The sequence below is a fragment of the Rhinolophus sinicus genome, chromosome 15 (genome assembly GCF_057876585.1).
Source record: "Rhinolophus sinicus isolate RSI-liver-muscle chromosome 15, RSI-T2T, whole genome shotgun sequence".
NCBI lineage: Eukaryota > Metazoa > Chordata > Mammalia > Chiroptera > Rhinolophidae > Rhinolophus > Rhinolophus sinicus.
The window spans coordinates 51,619,267-51,639,129 of NC_142515.1; the positions used below are offsets into that span (position 1 = coordinate 51,619,267).

Genomic DNA, 19,863 nt, shown 5'->3' on the forward strand with positions numbered 1-19,863 from the left:
TGTTTATTTTTTCTTTTGTTTCCCTTGCCAGAGGGGATATATCAGTAAAAATATTACTAAGGGTAATGTCTGAGAATTTACTTCCTATATTTTCTTCTAGAAGTTTTATGGTTTCGGGTCATACATTTAAGTCTGTAACCCATTTTGAGTATATGGCATAAGATAGTAGTACAGTTTCATTTTTTTCATGTATCTGTCCAGTTTTCCCAGCAGCATTTATTGAATAGATTATCTTTACCCAGGTGTAAATTCTTGCTTCCTTTGTCAAAGATTAAATGACCATATAGGCATGGGTTTATTTCTGGGCTCTCTATTTTGTTCCATTGATGTATGTGTCTGTTTTTATGCCAATATGATGCTGTTTTGATTACTATGGCCTGTAGTATAATTTTATATCAGGTAGCATAGTACCTTCAGATTTGTTATTCTTTTTCAGGATTGCCATGGCTATTTGAGGTCTTTTATGGTTCCATATAAATTTTAGGATTATTTGTTCTCATTCTATGAAAAATGCCATTGATGTTTTGATAGAGATTGCATTGAATCTACATATTGCTTTTTATTTATTTGTATCTTCTTTAATTTCTCTCGTCACTGTGCTATAATTTTCTGAGTACAAGTCTTTTACTCCTTGGTAAAATTTATTCCTAAATATTTTTTGATGCAGTTGTAAATACAATCATATTTACAGTTTCTCCTTCTGATGGTTCATTCTTGGTGTGTAAAAATGCAACTGATTTCTGAGTATTACTTTTGTAACCTGCTACTTTACTGAGTTCATTTTTCAGTTTTAATCATTTGCTAATGGAATCTTTTGGATTCTCTATATATATCATGTCATCCTCAAATAATGACAGTTTTACTTCTTCCTGTCCCATTTGGATGCCTTTTATTTCTTTTTCTTGTCTGATTGCTGTGGCTAGGACTTCCAGTACTATTTTGCATAAAAGTGGTAAAAATGGGTATCTTTGTCTTGTTCCTGATTTAAGGAGGATGCTTTTAGCTTTTCCCCACTGAGTGTGCTAGTAGCTGTGGGTTTGTCATATATGGCCATTATTATGTTGAGATATGTTCCCACTTTGCTGAGACTCTTTATCATACGGGTGCTGGATTTTGTCAAATGTTTTTCTGCATCTATTGATAGGACCATATGATTTTTATCTTCCATTTGTTTATGTGGTGTTTCACATTAATTGATTTGTGGATATTGAACCAAGCTTGCATACCAGGAATGAATCCCACTTGATCATGGTGTATGATCTTTTTTTTTCCCCCTTCGTCCACCTCCTCCCCCCTGTCTCCCCACCCCGGTTCAAGCCATTGTTTCTCTAGTTGTGTAGGACACAGCTCCCTGGCCCATGCTGGTATTGCTGGTATTATGAGCCTTGCACTCCCCCCAGCTGATGCAGTTGATTGGCAGCTCACGGCAGCTCTCACTGGCTGCTGGCTGCTCATGATGGCTGCCGGCCACTCAACGCTGGCCATCGGCTGCTCCTGGCAGCACACGGTAGCCGACGCCCACCTCCGGCTGCTCAAAGCAGCCCAGCTCCAGGGAGAGCCGTTGTTCACAATCTTAGCTGTAGAGGGTGAGCTCACTGGCCCATGTGGGAATCGAACCGGCGACCTCGGCGTTAGGTGCACGGTGCTCCAACCACCTGAGCCACTCGGCTGGCCCTGTATGATCTTTTTAATGTATTGCTGAATTTCGTTTGCTAATATTTTGTTGAGAATTTTTGCATCTCTGTTCATTAGGGATATTGGCCTATAGTTTTCTCTTTTTGTAATGTCTGTCTAGTTTGGAACCTTCCCTCCACTTGAATTTTTTGGAATATTTGAGAAGAATAGGTGTTAATTCTTTTTTGAATGTTTGGTAAAATTTACCTGTGAAGCCATCTGGTCCAGGACTTTTTTTTGTTAGGAGCATGTTGATTACTGACTCGACTTTGTTAGTAGTGACTGGTCTGTCCAGATTTTCTGTTTCTTCTTGATTCAGCTTTGGAAAATTATATGCTCCTAGGAATTTATCCATTTCTTCCAGATTGTCCAATTTGTTGGTATATCATTGCTCATAATACTTTCTTAAATTGTTTTGTATTTCTGTGGTGTCATTTGTCACTTTTCTTCTGTCATTTCTGATTTTATTTGTTTGGTTCCTCTCTCTTTTTCTCCTGATGAGTCTAGTTAAAGGTTTGTTGATTTTGTTTATCTTTAAAAAAAAAAAAAACTAGCTCTTGGTTTCATTGATCTTTTGTGTGTTTTTTAACCTTTTTTTTCTGCTCTGATCTTTATTATTTCCTTCCTTGTACTCACTTTGGGCTTTGTTTGCTCTTCTTTTTTCAGCTCCATTAGGTGTAAAGTTAGACTGTTTATTTGAGATTTTTCTTGTTTCTTGAGGTAAGCCTGCGTTGCTATGAATTTTCCTTTTCTGACTGCTTTTGCTGTTTCCCATAGATTTGGGGTTGTAATGTTTTCCTTTTTCTTTGTGTCAAGGTACCTTTTGGTTTGTACCTTGATCTCATTGTTGACCCATTCATTATTTAGCAGTATGTTATTCAGCCTCCATGTGTTTGTGTATTTTTCAATTTTTTCTTGTAATTGATTTCTAGTTTCATGCTGTTATGGTAGAGAAGACACTTAATATGATTTCAATCTTCTTAAGTTTTTTGAGAATTATTTTGTGGCCTAACACATTGTCTACCTTGGAAAATGTTCAATGTGCAGTTGAAAAAAATGTATATTCTGCTATTTTGGGGTGAAATGCTCTAAATATATCAATTCAATCTATCTAGTCTGGTGTGGCATTTAAGTCCACTCTTTCTTTGTTGATTTTCTGTCTGGAGGATCTGTCCATTGGTTCACTGGAGTGTTAAAGTACCCTATGATTGTGTTACTGTTGATCTCTGTCTTTATGTCAGTTAATATTTGTTATATATTTAGGTGCTCCTATGTTGGGTATATAAATGTTTACTAGGGTTATGTCCTCTTGTTGGATTGATCCCTTTGTTATTATGTAATGTCCTTCTTTGTCTCTTATTATAGTCTTGTTTTAAAGTCTATTTTGTCCAATATAAGTATTGCTACCCCAGCTTTTTTCTCGTTTCCATAGGCATGAAATATCTTTTCCCATCCCTTTACTTTCAATCTATGTGTGTCTTTCGACCTGAGGTGGGTCTCTTGTAGACAGCATATGCATGGGTCTTGTTTTCTGATCCATTCAGCTACCCTATGTCTTTTGATTGAAGCATTTCATCCATTTACATTTAAAGTGATTATTGTAGGTACATAGTTATTGCCATTTTATTATTCTTATTTTTTATCTTCATTTGTTTGTTTTCTCCTTTCTTCTGCTTCAAGAAGTCCTTTTAACATTGATTGTAATACTGGCTTCATGGTAATGAATTCCTTTAACATTTTCTTGTCTGGGAAGCCCTTTATTTCTCCTTCAATTTTAAATGATAGCCTTGCTGGGTAGAGTAGTCTTGGTTGTAAGCCGTTGTTTTTCATCACTTTTAATATTCCATGCTGGCCTGCAAAGTTTCTGTTGAGAAATCAGCTGATAGGCTTATGGTAGCTCCCTTGTAATCATAGTCTTTCTCTTGCTACTTTTAGGATTCTCTCTTTGTCTTTAACCTTTGCCATTCCAGTTATAATGTGTCTTGGTGTGGGCCTATTTGGGGTCATCTTCGGGACTCTGCGCTTCCTGGGCTTATATGTCTATTTCCTTTGCCAGGTTAGGAAAGTTTTGTCACTATTTCTTCAAATAGGTTATCAATCCCTTGCTCCCTTCCATCTCCTTCTGGTACTTCTATGGTGTGAATGTTGTTAGGCTTGATATCCCAAAGTTCCCCGTAAACTATCTTCTTTTTTTATTGTTGTTATTCTTTTTTCCTTTTATTGTTCCAATTGGGTGTTTTCTGCTACCTTGTCTTCTAAATCACTGATTCAGCCCTCTGCTTCATCTAATCTGTTGTTGATTCCTTTTCATGTATTCTTCATTTCAGTTTTTGTAGTCTTTATTTCTGAGTGGTTCTTTTTTATGGTTTCTGTGTCCTTCTTTATGCTTACTATCTCTTTGTTGAAATGCTCACCAAGTTCCTTAAGCAACCTTATAACCAGTGTTTTAAACTCTTTCTATGGTAGGTTGCTTACCTCCATTTCATTTAGTTCTATTTCTGGAGGTTTCTCCTTTTTTTTTTTAGACATATTTCTTTGTTTCCTCATTCTGGCTGGCTCTCTCTGTTTGCTTCTAATTTTAGATCAATCTTCTATGTCTCTCAGTCTTTGCTGAGTGGCCTTATGTAATATGTGTCCTGGATGATCCAATGGTGCAGTTTCTCTGATCTCCTATGCGTGTGTTCCAGGAGTGTCCCTTGAGTGTGTTGTGTGTGTTTTCCTGTTATATTTGAACCTTGATTACTTTTGGACTGTCAGTAGATGGATTGACTCCCAGACTGACTCACTGTGAGGATTGGCTACACCCATAGTGTATAAGCTGCTGTGTGGGGGCTGACCCCTCAGAGGGACATCTACCCCTGCAGGCACTTGTGCCTTTTGAGCACCCCTTTGGTTGTGCCAGGTGTGTGGCTAGCCAGATAGTGCTCTGGTGTGGTCTGAGGCTGGCCTCTGGGTGTGTTGTTTCTGGTGTCTTTTGAGAGGGGCTCTTGTGCAGGCCAATTTCAGCCTTGCGTGTGACTGGCCTGGGGCTGCCTGGTAGGAGTTACAAAGATATATGTGGTTGGCTGCTGCCTGTGCTGGACTTGGAGGCACATGGAGGTGGCCTTGCTGTGACCCAAAGCTGGCTGCCACCAATGTTGAACCTGGGACAGCTTAGCAAAAGGCCCAAGGCCCTCTAGGCCTGTTGCCACCTTCTGGCTGCCTATAAGGCTCCGTTGGTGAAGGATCTTCCTTAGGTGTGCTGACCAAGCTGGTTGAACCAGTGTTGAGAGTGCCTCTGGTGATGCAGCATCAGGTGGGTGGGGTAGGATCCAGGGAGTCACAAGGCGTGGCCAGTGTTGTTGTTTTTTTTTACAACGTTAATGCAGATTCAGTTCTTGTGCTAGTGCCTAGCCTGTGACCACTTCGCAAAATGCCCTGAGAATACTGCAGCCAGCCACTGCTCACCTCAGGCCCACAGGTCCCCGAGAGCCACCCAAAAGAGGCTGTGGTGCAAGTTGTGGCTTGCTGCTCACCAACAAAAGTTCCCTGGGCAGCCAGGCCTTCCACTGAGCTAAAAGGCTTCTGCAGTTTGTGGGGCAGAGCCAGGGCCCACGGGCCAGGAGTGCCCTCAGTGATGTAATACTAGCAGTGCAGGGTGGGAACCCAGTGCATCACCAGTGTGGTGCATACACACAGATTTTACTAGACCAATGTGGTCTTAAATTTGGCCCTTTCGGGGAGGGTTCAACATAGATAAGATGGGTAGGTTACATGTGAGGCAGGCTCCACACAGTGACAGTGGCTCCTGTCCCTCCAGCCCTCGCCCTGTAGCCACACAACTCAGTCTTTCCTGGTTTGTCGCTGGTGCCTTTCCAGTTGCCACTCCTCCTTCTGAGACCAGGTGAATGTTTGCAAGCAAGTGAGTGTGTGCAGGCGCTTTGAGGGGGCGTTTGGGTTTCCAGCTGTCTTCTGTCTCACTGGGACATAACAGACAAATTCCTCGTTGATTTTTCAATGCCAGATGTTGTAGACACTCCTCTTACCAGTACAGGACCCCTGTGCTGGGGAGCCAAGTGTGGGTCTGGGACTCTTCTCTCTTCCAAGGAGACTTCTGCCGCTGAGGTGTCCCCCCTAGTGTTCAACCATTGTCTGTGGGTTTGGGGTCAGCCCGTTTCACATCTCCACCCCTCCTACCAGTATCGATATGGCCTCTTCTTTATATCCTTTGTTATAGGGGCTCTGTTCAGCTAGTCTTCAGATGATTCTTTAGGTTGATTGTTCTATAATCTTTTGTAATTTTGGTGTGATCCTGAGAGGCACTAGGCTTAGTGTTTATGTAATCCACTGTCTTGAACCTTCTCCCATTTCTGAATTTTATATATTGTTTGGCTTTTTTTACCATATTTTTAAAGAGATAATGTTGCATTCTAGAATAAGTTAGGGCCATTAGAGTGGACTGGAGGGTGGGATTTATAGTGTCAGTGATTAGTACACTCTGACAACTTGGGAAGCACTGTGCATGGAATATGAAAAATATAAAGGACATTGGAGCACATTTGAACTGAAGGAAAGGAATGATTAGAAAGGCACTTAACAAGAATGCTGATTTCTCCTCATCTTCTTCCATTCCTCTTTTTGTCTTATATTTAGCACTGGTCAGTAATGCTAGTCTCATTGTCCCACCTAACCATGTATCTAAACTTACAAGATTTACTTATTTATTTTGTCTTTTACTGTATTTTTAACATAACTGATTTGGTTTTTTTGAAGGTTTTTTTGCCAGTGAATTAAAAAAATAAGACCCTTCAAAGGATACACATTTTTACTTACCTTAAGGCTAGCAGGCTGGACCCTGCTCTCCATATGGCCTTCAGTTCTTTTTTCCATAATACATCGTCTATATATTGCATTGTGTTTTCACCACATAGAGTCAGTTCTCCTTTCATCACCATGTATTTGATCCCCTTTTCCCTCTTCTACCACTCCCCTCTCCCCTTATCCTCTGGTAATTCAGTTCTTCATTGGTGACTCAATACAGAAGAAATAAGTCTGTTTTGAAATTTACAAATAATCCTACTAATAGCACAATGCGAGAGTTGGCATTATTCTGTTACTTTTAAACTTTCTCTGTAAAAGTCCAGGTAGTATGATCTCTGTTGAACTATTCAACTCTGCTGTGATAGCATGAAAGCAACATAGACAATATGTAAATGAATAAATGAATGTGCATTGCTGTGTTTCAATAGAACTTTATGTATATAACCAGGTAGGAGCATTTGAGATCTTGCTTCCTGACAATTGTCATCATTTTTGCTCAAACTCATAAAAATTCTCTTTGGAAAAAAAAAAGTGGTGAGCTGAGTTTGTCCTGCAGGCTGCTGATCCCAGGCATGATGTCTTGATCATTTGTAGTAGATCCCTCTGTTTGTTCAAAGAAAGGACCAGAAAAAAAGGAAAGATTTTTTAATTTTGTTTGGCTTTCTAGTGCTTTCTAGTTGGTAAGATAAAACACGAGAAAAATGACAAAAATGTACGATATATAAAATACGAGAGGGTTTAGAACTGAGTAGAGTTATTCTTCAGAGGGTTTCAAATATAGATTGCTGGTAAAATAGCATGTTTATGATTTATTGCAGCAGCTATAAATAAAGAAACCATATCCTTTGTACAATAAGATGTAAAAAGCAATGTATGAGATGCTTAAGATAAATTGTCAATATGTCTTTACCCTGATAGATAAGCTTTTTTTAAACCAATAAATAGAGATTTGTTGAATGTGCCAGGATCGTTTAGGATCTATACTTTAAGATGGATCCACACTGAACTTCTGCTGAAAGTAATGAAGTAAGAGGGGCCAGATTTATCTTTCTTCCTTAAACAGTGTAAAACCAGACAAAATATATAAAACAACAGTTTCCAGTCACTAGACAACAGGCAGCACAGGACGCTGATCCCTGAGAGAAGGGAAACAGATGAGGGAATCCTTACAATTACCATAGCATCCTGCTTAAACAGAGTGGCCAGTCTTCAGTGCAGGAAGGAGGATTCCAAACCCATTGGTCCAACTGAATTGAAACAGAATTAAGAATTTAAGAGGGCCAAGGTGGTTAGAATTTGCAAGATAAAGTACCAGAGAAGAGAGAACTACAGAGAAACAGAGCACACACACTAGATATGTGCAGAGGGTCCCCTGGAGTCTTCAGCTGAATACTGATCAGCACATGTATGTGAGGAAACTATTCAAAGCCAACACCTTGGCAGGCTATTTCCCAAACTCACACAAAGCTGATAATAGTTTATGTGCTCAATAGCCAGAATGGAGAAACCTCTCATAAATAGGACACTTTATTTAGCACTCAAGATTTTACATCAGTAGGGTTCCAAATTAGCTCTAGAGTAAAGGCTACTCCTGTGTCACCAAACAAAACTTAAAAATAACCTGGAAAGGATTAAAATATTTTCAGGTAACCTAACTGAATTTTAGAATAAACCTCAAAAGTGTAGAGAGAAACACAAAAAAGATCCAGGATGCAAAAACAGAAAATAGTGTATATCTGGCATCCAGTCAAAAATTATCAGGCATGCAAAGAAGCTGAAAAATACAACCCATAATAATGAAAAACATCAACCAATAAAAATGGATTCAAAAATGGCACTGATGTTAGAATCAGTTGACGAGGATTAGCATTTCTAAATATGTTCTATATTTCAAGAAGGTGTAGGAAAGCATAAGCCTGTTAAGGAGAGATATGGAATCTATTTGTAAAATCTAACATCTAAAGATGAAAAATGTGTTGAATGAGATTAGACACTGAAGAAGAAAAAAAATAGTAAATTAGTGATCTTGAAGACATACTGGAAGCTATTCAAAATAAGCACTGAGAGAAAAAAACAGTAAACAGTGTGACCATTTCAGTTATGTATATTTAGAGTTTGAGGGAGGGGGGAGGGAAAACAAAAATATTTAAAATGATAAAGGCTAAAAATGTTCCAAATTTGATAAAAATCTATGAACCCACAAATCCAAGATGCTCAACAAATCACAAGCAGAAGAAACAAGGGAAAAAAACTATACCAAAGAACATCATCAAATTGCATAAAATCAATGATAAGGAAAAAAGTCTTAAAAGCAGCCAGTTTTTTAAAAAACCACATTATATACAGAGGTACAAAGATGAGAATGACAACAGTTCTATCATCTGAAAAAACTGCAAGGTAAGCCTTAGAGCACTGAAAGAAAAAACTGCCAACCTAGGATTCTATACCCAGCAAAAATATCTCTCAAAACTTAAAATGAAATAAAGACTTTTTCTGGCATATAAAAGCTAAAAGAGCTCATCAGTAACTGACCAGCACAGACCATTCAGAAAGCCTCAGATCCAAATGCTAGCTCTAACAATTACGTGTTATATGGTGTTGGACATACTTTAATCTCTCTGAACCTTCAGATTTTCATTTGTGAAAAACTGAAAAAAAAATACCTATTTTGTGGGATTTTTATGATCAATAAAATCAAGTGAGATAAAGAAAATTGACATTTGTTGAGTACCTCCTTTGTGCCAATCACTTGTGATTTCATTGAAAATGTAAACAAAATACCCAATAAAAGGCCTACTACCCTGAGAATTTTCTTATACTATCATCTTTTTTCAGTAACAGAAAAACTTGGGTTCTAGAAGTTAGCCCAAATAACTAATCAGTCAAATTTTAATGAACTACTTTTCCTAACTTTGTTTTCCTTTAGTTACCACTATTAAATATGCTTAAAGGTGGGAATGAACAACTCTCCTTCCTAGAATAGACATGTCAGCTAATAAATCACTATGTGAAAGGATTAAATACATTCTAAACTAAACCTAATTTTTTTGGCTTGTGTTTTGGCTGCCTAATGTTTTTTTCAGTCGTGTTTATTGAGGTATAATTTATGTACTGTCTATCTAATTTTTATTATAAACCTATTGGATAGGGGCCATGAGTGTCTTTATAGCTTATACATTGCCCCACAGATTTTTTTGGCACTCAATAAATGTTAAATAATATTTCTATTCAGTATTCTGCAGACAGGAAGCATATGGTAATAAATGTCACAGCACAGATTGAAAATCTCCAAAAAGTTGTATGTTATATTCCTTGGAAAAGCCAGTACAGATATTTTCGTGAATGAAACTTGCTTTAAAAGGGGTTCCCAGGCTCATATTTGAGTTAATGATTTTCTCTGGTCTTCATTTACATTATTTACAAATTAAAAACTTTTCCTCATCAGAAATAGTATGATATTAAAAATAGTATAACACTAATGCAGTCTCATAAGAAATCATATAAATGGTTTTGTAGAGAGCATAAAGAAAAGCTAATTCTTAGTCTGAAAGACAGCATGAAGAAATATTTAGAGGCTTAAGCTACATCTTTTATGGTAAACTGTGTGAAAAGAAATAAACAGCAGGTAGTTCTTTATCATTAAATATCAGCATGACTTAGAGGTATATCACTGCTACAGCTGTTGCAGGCCTTATAATGGTATTAGACATTGACTCAATAATATTTTTCTCACCCAGAGATTCTAGCACTACTTAAATATCTTACTTTCTGATCTCAGGTAACCATTGCTTCAGAATAACAAAAGACATAGTAAACTAAAACTAAACTTGAAGCCAAAAAAAGTGAATTTTGTGCAAAAGATAATATATCCCAGACAACATATCTATGTTGAAGAAATGATTACCCATAATCAATTATACAAAACACTTAGATAGTATGCATCTAAATTATCTTTCAATATCTTGCTCACCCTGTGATTGATCTGTTGACCATGCTTGCTTTGATTTTGTGAGAATGTTTTTTAAGGATTAACATAATATGAATGAGAAAATATCTGAATTTGGCCATGTTACTTAACCTCTCTAAGACTTTGGTTCCTCACGTATAAAATGTGAATAGGGAATCCAGGCACAGCTTAGCTTGGTGCCTCTGACTCAGTCTATCACAAGGCTGTAATCAAGATGTCAGCCAGGCTGTAGTCATATCCCTGCTGAGAGAGGATCCACTTCCAAACTCACTCACATGACTATTGGCAAGTGTCAGATTGTTATGGTTGTTAGTTATGGGCCTCTTCAGAGGGCTGGAGGAGTACTCACAACATGGCAGTTTATTTCCCCTAGAGTGAGAACTGAAAGAGAGCATGTGAGCAAGAGGACGGTTGAATAAAACATTCTAATCACTTTTGTCATATATTTGTTAGAAGCAAGTCACTAGGTCTAGTCCACACTCAGGGGGAGGGAATTGTCTAAGGATTTGAATACTAGCAGTCAGGGATCATTGGGAGCCAAGCTGGAGGCTGCCTGCTATACATATGATGCATGTATAGGACAAATCATTGAATATACTCTGGGTGCTCTGGAACTCATTTGCTTAAACTATCCCGAGATCTTACCTAGAACTTGAATTCAATAGGCAAAATGATTTTATAGTTTCACATCCAATATTTCATTTATTCCTAGCAACAATCCAGTGAAATAGGTATTGTCAGCCTCAATTTCATTGACATAAACTGTTATATTGAGTGACTTGCTCAAGATTACATAACAGAGTAGCTGTAAAATTGTGACCTTTAGTTAGGTCTTCTGATTCTAAGCCCTGTAGTCTTCCCATTTGCCTGTAACTGCCTCCCGAACGGTACTATCTTGCATTTAAAGCCTTTCAAAGAGAGTATTATGCATCTCAATGCATACAAATACATGAGTTTTATTTTATAGAGATTTTTATACATAGATTTATAGACAGACAGACAAATAACATTCTGTCTTAGACTCTCATCTGTACCACGCCATTTACGATTTACAGTATTGTTTCAAATATTATTGAGTCAAAGTCTAATGCCATTATAAGGGCTGCAATAGCTGTAGCAGTGATATACCTGTAAAACAACAGTATCTGTTATCTGAAATTAACTATACTTAGGGGGTTAAAAGCTATTGGGTACAGAGATGAACAAACAGAGTAAAACAGAATTGTTTTGGTGGCTCCATTCTCCCTTGGCTTTTCCCAGAGCTCTGGACTTGTATGACTTGAGTGAGGACCATGGGGGTTCCCAAAGAATTTTCTGTTTCCTCTTTGCATTGGAGAAAAAGTACTTTGTTTTGGATGAATGGATTGCTTTCTGTGGTAGTCAAAAGTTACCTTTCTTTGGTCCTAAGTTGGACCTTCTCCCTTTTTGTTTTAGTCCATGAAGATTTAGCCTATGCTCAGAAACCCTCATGTCTGAGATTAAAGAGTAGAGTGGTATAACATATAGAAGTAGGAGGGCAAGAGTTATGAGCTATGGTAGTGGCGGTTCTTATACCCTTCGGATTACTCTGGAAATAAGATAGGTGATTTTTTTTTTTTTAAAGGCATTTGCTAACTTCTCAAAATAACATGATATGGTTAGCAGGAACATAGAAAACTACCTTTCTTGACAGAAGCAAAATAATAGCTCCTACAACTAATAAGTAAATGTTGCAATCCAGGATGCAAAGCAATATACAGATCATTTGTATTTCTATATAACTAATAACAAATAATTAGAATTGAAATAAGAATATGGATGTTGCAGTTTTAGTTCAATATTGATTACAGATAATTCTACTTTATAAATTAAAACTGGGGTGTTATCAGACGAAATGCAGAGAAAACAGTTTCCTCCTCAGTTGAATGCAGTCTTTTCCCCTTATCTGTGGGAGATATGTTCCAAGACCCCCAGTTGATGCCTGAAACCATGGATAAGATCAGGCGTATATACTACGTAATATATACTGCCGTGTTTCCCCGAAAATAAGACCGGTCTTATATTAATTTTTGCTCTAAAAGGTGCATTAGGGCTTATGTTCAGGGGATGTCATCCTGAAAAATCATGCTAGGGCTTATTTTCCTGTTAGGTCTTATTTTCAGGGAAACATGGTATGTTTTTTCCTATACATACATACCTCTGACAAATTTGATTTGTAAATTAGGCTCAGTAAGTGATTAACAACAATAACTAATTATAAAATAGAACAATTATAATATTACTGTAATAACAGTTATGTGATTGTGGCATTATTAAGTGAAATAAGGGTTACTTAAATGCAAGTGGTGTGATACTGTGGCAGTTGATCTGATACCCAAAATGACAACCAGGTAATTAATGAGCAGGTAGTGTATACACTGTCAATAAGCTGGACAAAGGAACGATTCACATTTGGGTGGGACGGAGCAAGATTTTATCACACTGCTCTCAGAACAGTGCTCAATTTAACACTTATGAATTGTTTAATTCTGGAATTTTCCATGTAATATTTTTGGACCACCACTGATCACACGTAACTGTCACAGAGAGCTAAACTGTGGATAAGGGGGAAACTATTATAAAGGAAATAGTTGTCTTCCATACATATATACAAACAAGCACTTGAGTTTCTCCTTTCCTTCCTGTATATCTGAGGACGTGCTTTTTAAGAGTGGCTTGCTTTAAATACTTCTTAATGTAAGTATTCCATAGTTCATTAACCATAAATTTTAGCTTCTTTTTTTTTTTAAAACCTCCACTCAAAAAACTATACTATCTTGTTTCACTAGCACCCTTTTAGCCTGGTTGGCAAAGCAGTAAGCCTACTGCAAATCTGAAATAGCGTGGTGTAGATGAGAGTCTAAGACTTTAATTATAAGTCATTTTATTCACAACACTCAATTCCAGGAAGGAAAAAATGACTTTGTTATTGTAAAAGACATATTATGTGAGTATCATTCATTGTAAACCAAAAATGATCCTGTATTACAGCATAGGCAACAATGGGAACTGATTCTGAGAAGGTGACCTGCCTGAGAAGCTGGATAATAGTGAAAGTTATCAAAATGGAAAGAAGTGTTAATGTGAAATCCAGCCTTCTCAGAAATACTCTTTCCTGGCCTGTTTGATTTTGCTTTTGTTGCTTGTCATGCATGAATGAAAGTGCTACACTCTCAAGGGAGCAGGAAAGCCTCTGTGTCGGTTGTTTATTTCCTTAATCCCTCCTTCTTTGTGATTTTTGATGTCAGATCTAAAATGGAAAGCCTGTAAATATAATGATTATCACATGGATAATCACCTGCATTAGGAACCGCCCTGCTTCTCTATTCTAACCTAGCTGTTCTCCACATGTCACATCCACTCTGAGGCTGGATTTTAACCTGACTGCTTCATTAGATTTGTGAAACTCAGTACGTGGCGCCCTGGGGCAGCACAGATGGGGACTTGCTTGTTTTCTTTTCTCACTTTTGCTGCAAAGGCACACTAAAAAGTCCATTTCAATTTAGTGTGATCAGTTAGTTCACTTGAAATTACCCCTGATATTTGGAATGTGCCTTACTCTTCCGCCTACCACCTATGCCCCTGTTTTCTTCCCTCCTTTCTGACTTAATGCCTTTCTTTTCTGTCCCTCCACGCATTGAATCTGAGGACTAAAATTCTGCTTAAAATTCTTACTGGGTCAACCTGTTCCCCTTGTGTTGTTTTATTTGTTTTGCTGAGAGGGAAAAATAAATGTTTTTCCGTCAATGTATCTACAGACACCTTCAGATCAGAGGTGAGCGGTGGGAAAGTCTGCGGTGATGTGAGCCATCTGCCTTCTCTAATGGAGTGACTGGGGGCACCAGTCCAAGATCAAAGGAAGGTGGGAGGAAGTTGGGAGATAAGATCTCTTTAAGCCTTGGAACAAGTGCTTAGCTTTTCATTGATAAGGCACAGCTCTGCAAACTGTGGGAGGGGGCGCTAAGCTAGAAAATGGAGTTGCCTTTTCTTCAGCATGTCCTTCCTCGGTCAGAAATATGTTGGCACTTGGAATAGTTTGCAGATGGAGAAGTATCCTAGGGCCTGGTTTCCTTAAGAATAGTGACCTGACATTTGTATGCATGTCTTGTAATTAGTCACTTCTACTATACCACACCAGATCACAGTTAATTGCCTCTTAAATTTGTATGAGCAAAACTGGACATCAAAAAAAGCAATATAACTACTGTATGTGAATTTTGAGTTTTTGTGTCTTCGTGCAGTTTTAATCATACAGATTCTTCATATGAACTTGGTCTTATAGGGCCTCTGGGGTTCTTTCATGCCTCTGGAAGTTCTATATAAATAAGTAGTTCTAGCAGAGCTTTTCAGTTATCTTTTTCATAAAAGAATTGGCTTGGTTAATTCTTGGATTGGACAGCTTGGGAAAATACTACACTGATAGCTTTTAAACCGTATCCTTTTCCTTGACATCTAGGTCAGCAAATATTATTGACTATGGTGTACCAAATTCTATTGTAAGTAAATTGTCAAAGAGGCTAACCTTGCTTGCATCTGTGCTTCTCTAGTGAACAGCCTGAGGAATTGTACTTTCAGCTTATCACTTTCTGGTAACTTCAGTGTTCAGCTGTAATCATCTATTTCAACCTTTTTAAACCCTCAAAATGGTTGTTGAAATCTATATGTTATTAGTATATTTGACCATAAGTACATACATACTTTCTTTCCCAGTGTTTTCTTTCACATAGATCGGACCCAAATTTGTGCTGGAGACATTGACTGTACTTTCTGCCTTACATGGTTTGGTGCAGCAGTCGTTTTAGTTGAGTTGGATCTGCTCACTACTCGGGCTCATATCCCATCCTTCTATTAATATCTCTTGGCAAAGATAATTTTGGAGGAATGTAAGTTAAGATGTAGAGGCTCTTGACAGTTGTCTGCAGTTTTTTTCATTTGCAAGAGAGAAGTGGAGTTGAAAAGTAATATTGCCTCCATTTTCTGTATCAGTCCTGAAATTAAAATATGTGCACAAAGCAAAGAGTAAAGAAAGGGAAAGGATTTGGTTGCACGGATGTGTTTTTGTCATTTGATAGCCTGTTATAAGGGCATTAGGGTATATAATAATGGTCATCATATTGTACCGTTAAGATATTTAATACGTAGAAAAACATTGTATATTAAAATGATTAACTATATTTTTTTATGTTCAACTTTTATTACCCTGTCATCTTATATCAAAGACAAATAGGGGTTTGTTTGGACTGTTTGTTATAATAATTTTCAAACAGACAAAGTAGAAATACTGAATACATCTACATTTAATAGTTAACATTTTGCCATTTTTGCTTAATCACTTTTTAAAAAAGAATTCTAAAGTATATTACATATATCATGCCATTTTATCCCTAAATATTTCATGATTAACCCTAAAAATTGAGGACTTTTTTAACAAATCTATAATTTTTAATATTATCTAATTCCCATTTCATATTCAAATTTCTCCAGTTGTCTCCAAAATGTTGTTTTTTTTATAGCTGGTTTGTTCAAAACAGGATCCAGTTAAGGTGTGTACATTGCCTTTGGTCATTTTTCCCCTCCCCACTTTATCATAACATTGACTTATCGAAGAGACCAAGCTACCTATCTTGTAGACTATCCTACCTTTTGGGTTTGTCCATTTGTTTTCTCAGTGTGTTGTTGAACTTGTCCTCCTATCCTCTGTGTTTCCTGTAGACTGCAAGTTCTTGAATTCAAGTTTTGATTAATTCATTTTTTAAATTTTGGGTCAGAAAACTTTATAGGAGATGCTGTGTCCTTTAGACTGCATCATAAAAGAAGGCACAGAATATTTGGTGATCCCACTATTAATGATAATCAATGACAGGATCGATTGCTGGGTGAAGGTGATGACAGCTTGATCCTTCCATTATAAAGTTATACTTGGCTCCCTGTGACCAGCATGTAATCTGTGATATTTTGATTCTGTGGAATACCCAGTTCCCCATCATCTTTTCACCTGATGAATTTAACATCCATTGATGATCCTTGCCTGAATAAATTTCATTAGAGATTACAAAATGGTGATTTTTCTGAATCTATACATTTACTAGCAGACATTCTTCTCTATAGAAGAGCTTTCTGAAAGATTGTTTTAATTAAAAACATAACACCAGCATGTTCCCTAGTTTTCAAATGATTGTCTTTCTTTGTTGGGGTCAAAACACCTGAACTCACTGTGACAGCTACAGTAAAAACATGCACTACATCTTCTTTATTCCAACTTGTGAAGTGTGTTGACATTATGCTGCCCTTTTTTTTTTTTTTTTTTTTTATGCCAAGGGGAAAAAAATCCTTTCTGGTGTAAGCATAAAAATTGAACTATGTGGGTATATTGAGATAATTGTGTAAAAAGAAGACTGTTGGAATGAGTTTCAAAATGGATTATTTCTTCATTACCTAGCACTTTATAATTAACTGTATGTTCTTTTTTTTTATTTCAGGAAGCTGCCACTTTTGCTAGAGAGCAAGGCTTTGAGGTGAGTTAACCCACAATTGCACACTAAACAGATCCTAAAGGTTTTTTCTAGCTGATAATGAAGTTCTTTTGGACAGTGATTGATGTGCTATTATACTCTCAGAGCCTCGCAGCAGTTGCCATGGAAACTTGGCAGTCGTCATGGTTTCTTTGTTCTGCTAGCACAGTGTTATGACGCACTCTGCTAGGTCTGCACCCAACATCGCCTACAGATGTTATTTATTGAATTTTGAAAAGCCTCTTGGGAAGCCAAGAGGTTGGGCACGGTTTCAAGCTGCCTCTGCAGATATGGGGCCTGTCAGTTTGTTCAGTTAAAAAGCTACCTCATTAGCTGCATTACATTTCATAAGGATTCACTGCTAAAGCAGTGGTGGAGCAAGACTAAATAGTGAAATACAATGTCGTTTAAATAATTTCAACCTTACCACATGTAGATTATCATTATGCAAATTAATTTCCAAAAGGTTGTACTTAACAATTGTTAGGAACTGATTAATTTAAATCCTGCTCATATAAACTTCCTATTTGAATCTTTTTTTTTTTCAGTGAAGGGAGACAGTATTAAAACATAAATTTTCTGAAACTAAATATCGATAATTGGCTTTAATTTCCAGGTCCTGATTCTGTTTTTCTGATAAAAGTGTAATTCTGTGAAAAATCAAAACTCCATGTGGTTTTTGTTGGCAAAATTGAGATAACGCATAAGACCCTGGTTTTATCTATAGAATATCGTCTTCCAATTGATTGTTAGAAAACACTGAACCCAGATTAATTGACAGAATTAGCTGAGTTTATGATTTTTATGATTATCATATTTATTGAGCCAGAAGTATGTAGAATGCTGTGTTCTATATATACCTCAGCTTGGTGTGTTGTACATAGTAATTTTTAAAAATGTAATCTCACTAGGCTGAATATAGAAACTTTTTATTTCCCTACTCAGTATTGTCTACCATCTAGAGAAGCTATGAGCATTGATTGGATGTATTAGCAAGCTCTCTTTGAACTCTTTAGAGAAAGGTGTATGAATTGTGATGCAACTAATTAAATATACTAAAGGCAGATTCATTATCGAACAACAAAGTAATACACGTGCATGTTATCTCTGTCATGGGACTTGACAACCACGGAGCTTCTTCTTCTTGGAGAAAGACAGTGAACATGTGGTATTCTATTCTCAAGATCCTATGACAAAAACATATCAGGGTAGGAAACCTTGCCTCGTAATACTTACTTTTTGGAAACTATGATAATTTCTTAGGAATTTTCTTCTTTTTTACTGTATGTATTCTCATGAATATAGGGTTGAGTCACATGTAGAAGAAATAAAGATTTCCAAGTGCTTATTTATCTAATTTAAGTTTTGCTTTGTAATTTCCGAAACTGGCAGTTGAGGTACAGGACTAAATATAATCAAGGTGATATTCAATTTAAAAGACAGTGTTTTGATCATGAAAATATAAGTACATTTTTTCAGTCATGTTTTAAAGTTTCGCTGACATTAAATTTTAGTATTGATATTCTCTGTTGTTACATCAAAAATTCTCCACAGATAAAAGCTTATAGAACATAAATTTGTATCCTATTTTCTGTGCTAACATAAAAAAATGTAATTTGGCTCTAGAAAGTAACCAATTTTGTAAATGCTTAGAAATATAACATATTACATAACAAGTGATCATGATTCTGTAGTACTAGATAATAATTTTTTTAAATAGTTTATTAAGACTGACTAATTCATACTTTTATTTCCCATTGAGCTACATGCTTTGAGTGTGCCTGGTTTAAATTCAGCCTTAGTAACAAACTACTTTTTCTATTTTCTACTAACCAGCACCATATTAACCTTTCCATTAATTTTTCCTTATTGATTCTAGAATTTATTTTTACCATAAATCTGCCATAATTGATGATAGCATATAAACTAAGTGGTGATGGTTATAATAGTATACCTTATTACCTCCTGACATAGCAAAACTCTTCTGTTGGTGATGTTGACAGTGATCTGTTAGATTGCATAAAGCGCACAGTGTCTTGATGTTGCCCTTCCTGGGGTCCCTAAGTATTATAAACCTGGCAGAATATATAAGAGCCATGAGTAGAATAGCCTCAAGTAAATATTGTTAATAAAATATAATCCAAGCATGGACTGATATCTACAGAAAATCAGTGATTTTTAAATGCCACTGTTCTTTTGTTTGTTTTAGTTCATTAGACAGTTGTATGAAAACATAAGTTTGAAACTTAGTATTCTAAAGAATCAAACAAAGGGGTGGCCGATTAGCTCAGTTGGTTAGAGCGTGGTGCCACTAACACCAAGGTTGCCGGTTCGATCCCCTCATGGGCCACACTGTGAGCTGTGTGCCCTCCTTTAAAAAAAAAAAAAGAATCAAACAAAAATAAATCCCTTTATCTTAACCATTCAAGGCCTATGGAAGGGTGTCAGTGTTCTCAAGTCTAGTGTGATGAACTAGACAAAATCTACATTTTGTCACTCCCAACTTAAATTTTATCTCTAAATTTGGGGCATGAATGAAAGGAAGAAATTGAAAAGATTTAAAAGAAAGGAAAGGTGAGCATTTTTTTCTTCCCACCAGCTCCGCTGTCCTACCCTCATTTTCTGTTTTAAATCCCAATCATTTCCCAAAGCCACTGAGTATTGCCACTAGTGATCTGTCTGCTAATAGACCAATCCAGATGCCTCTAAAAATAACCAGTGTTTATTCATCAGGAAGTACCCTCTGTGGCATTGTTTATGATATCCTCGTTAGCTTCTCTGCAAATTTTAGATAATCTTTCTTTTAAAAAAACCTTTAATCTTTAAAATGAATTGGGCAATTTTCAGTAAGAAGAGGCAGCTTAGGAGGGCACTGGAAAATGAGATAAAAAC

The 19,863-nt window shown here is 36.8% G+C and overlaps 1 protein-coding gene across 2 annotated transcripts in view; it reads left to right on the forward strand.

The window, feature by feature from the left end:
- The window catches only part of ADK (adenosine kinase), a 447,994-nt gene that overhangs the window by 346,789 nt on the left and 81,342 nt on the right, over positions 1-19,863 (forward strand). For both annotated transcript variants that reach the window (XM_019745975.3, XM_019745976.3), the window contains exon 8: positions 16,939-16,974. In XM_019745975.3, coding sequence (XP_019601534.1) covers positions 16,939-16,974 — 36 coding nt within the window. The remainder of the gene's footprint in view (positions 1-16,938; positions 16,975-19,863) is intronic.